The 2,352-nt window shown below is 52.6% G+C and overlaps 1 protein-coding gene across 1 annotated transcript; it reads right to left on the bottom strand.

The window, feature by feature from the left end:
• Window positions 1-1,469: 1,469 nt before the first annotated feature.
• Window positions 1,470-1,835, bottom strand: LOC104535703 (scale keratin-like). Its single transcript, XM_010193367.1, has one exon. The coding sequence runs from the start codon at window positions 1,833-1,835 to the stop codon at window positions 1,470-1,472; it is 366 nt and encodes a 121-aa protein (XP_010191669.1).
• Between the last annotated feature and the right edge of the window lie 517 nt (window positions 1,836-2,352).

The following is a 2,352-nucleotide window of genomic DNA, read 5'->3' as shown; positions in this document are numbered from 1 at the left end:
TGGGCTACGGGGGCCAATATGGGTCCAGTGGGTATGGCAATTGCGGGAGGTCCTACAGCTCTGGCTTCTCCTCCTGTGGCATGGGGTATTACCTCCCTGGCAGCCAGAGGTGGCGCAGGTCCCGCCGCGGGAGCTGTGGCTCTTTCTAAAGCTCCCAGGATGGTGGCCCGAACAAGGACCTGAAGCAAGGAGCAGAGCACGGGGACGTGGAGCATCAGCTGCTGTGCATGGGGACAGGAGGAGGCCACTCTCCTGTGCCACTGTGTGCCCTGGCTGTGTGGCTGAGCCTCAGTGACCCCTGCATCCCTCTGTCACCTCGGCAGTCCCCTGGGTCCTGGTACCACAGCACCAAAGCTGCCTTGTTTGTTTTCCCTTTGTATTGCCTTGAATTTCTGTAATTGTCTGCTCTGCTTCTCTTTCCCATTAAAGCCCGTGGTGTTGCACAAGATCCTCTCTGGTTTGTGTTTGTTATTCAACCTCTTCTTGGAGCAATATTTGCTCTTGTGCAAGGCAGAAGTGCCTGGAGTTCCTCAGCAGTCTGTCATGATGAGAAGAGCTGTGTCTCAGCCCTTTAGGCACTTCTTAAGTGTGTCTGTTCAATGTTTTTCTTTTTGCAGGACTCTATTAAATAGATACACTGTAGAAGTTTTCTGTCAGTGCAAAGTGATCTAGAAATGGCGTGAAAATAGCTTTATGTATTCATGCCATTATGTTGAAACCCATATGCACAAATTGGCTTTCAGTTTAATTTTACAACTAAATTAAAAAATCAAAATATCTTACACTTGGAGGAGCATTGGCTGCAGTACTTGCTGCTGAGTGTGGAGAAGGCTGAAATCTCTGAACCAAGAGGGGCCCTGGGCTCATACAGGTGGGTGACGAGGCTCCCCAGTCCTAGGAATTGCCCAGAATGGGTCCTGGTGGCACTACTGCTGCTCCTGGGGTGACAAGGCCAGGCAAAGGACCAGCAATTGCCCTCCCACAGCTGCCAAGAACCCACCCCTGGGGTCTTCCCTACTTGGAACAAGGAGGGAGAGAGACAAAACTTGGATGCAATAAACCTTTATTGTTCTCAAAGGAGCAGGAGAGATTGTCAGAGAGATGGTGGGCAAAACCCAGAGTGGTTGGTTGCCAGGTGTTGGGGGATGAAGAAGAATCTTCTCCAGAGCATTGCTTCTCACTCTGGATGTCCTCTTGGTGCAGTGTTCCAGATCCTGAGGAAATGCCTCATCAGCCCTACAGAGCCTATCATGTCCATCCAACAGTGGAGAAGAGATGTGAGGGGAGAGGAGCAGAAAGCAGGAGGAGAGGACAGGGAACGGCCAAGGGTGTGTGGCACTGCCAGCTGCCCAGGCGATGACTGGATCTGGGGATGCTCAGTGCCCTGTGCCCATCAACTCAGCCCTGCACGAGTGGTGGCGGCGCTGGCATTTGGGCTGGAGGCAGCAGCAGGGGCTGTGTGTGTGGGTCTAGCAGGGCCCACAGGTGTCCCACAGCTTCTTGCTGTAGCGGGGCACCACGCAAGGGCTGCAGGCAGGAGAAGCGTAGGCTCTGCCAAAGGTGCAGAGGCCTCCCGAGCCCTGCGTGGCTCCGGCACCGTACAGGCCCCCCAGCCCCAGGGAGCCCCCAAAGGCGGGTGCTCCGGAGGAGCCCACCACGGCCTGCTGGGGGAAGGAGCTGAGGATGGGGCCGGGGAAGGTGACCACCACGGGTGGCGGCTGGATGAAGGCTGACGAGTCAGGGCACTGGCGGGCACACAGATCATTGCAGCTCTCAGCGATGGGCTGGGGGATGGCAACGCTGGTTTTTGGTGGGCACAGGTCGTAGCAAGACATCTTGCAGAGGTGGAGGTCGGTTTGCAATGGAAAAGACTAAAACAAAGGCAGAAAGTCTATGAGATCAATTTAAAAACACTGATAGGAGTGAAATGTTTTCCTCTGCTCTAGCTTATGTTTTATTTGCAGCCTTGATCAGCTCAATTAACCCAGCTGAGCACCTAGATCCAAGCTTTCTGATTGTAAAGTCTACCCCAGGAGTGTCCAGACCCCACAGATGGAGCTTTCCTCTGGCCTCGCATGGATGTCTTACATTTCCCACAGCCCCAAAGAACAATGTAAGCATCTTTGTCCCATCTACCACAGAGTTCCCCACAGTGGGGAAGTAGATCCCAGTTAGATGTGGCTCTGCTTGAAATAGGAGGGTTGAATTATGCCTCCCAGAATGCCACTGAACACAGCTGAACAGGTGACCACCTTAAATATTTATCTTAAATTTTATAAACATTAAAATAATGATCTGAAATAACCACATTTTAATCTGCGGGTTTTAAGCTTCTGATTGTCCTAGGACACT

Source organism: Mesitornis unicolor, unplaced genomic scaffold (genome assembly GCF_000695765.1).
Source record: "Mesitornis unicolor isolate BGI_N332 unplaced genomic scaffold, ASM69576v1 scaffold7181, whole genome shotgun sequence".
NCBI lineage: Eukaryota > Metazoa > Chordata > Aves > Mesitornithiformes > Mesitornithidae > Mesitornis > Mesitornis unicolor.
Note: the sequence above shows the minus strand (reverse complement) of the source record. Positions and strands in the feature narration are given on the sequence as shown.

What these genes read in the sequence shown, in the direction of transcription:
- LOC104535703 (XM_010193367.1), bottom strand. Translation starts at nt 1,835, where the DNA reads ATGTCTTGCTACGACCTGTGCCCACCAAAAACCAGCGTTGCCATCCCC.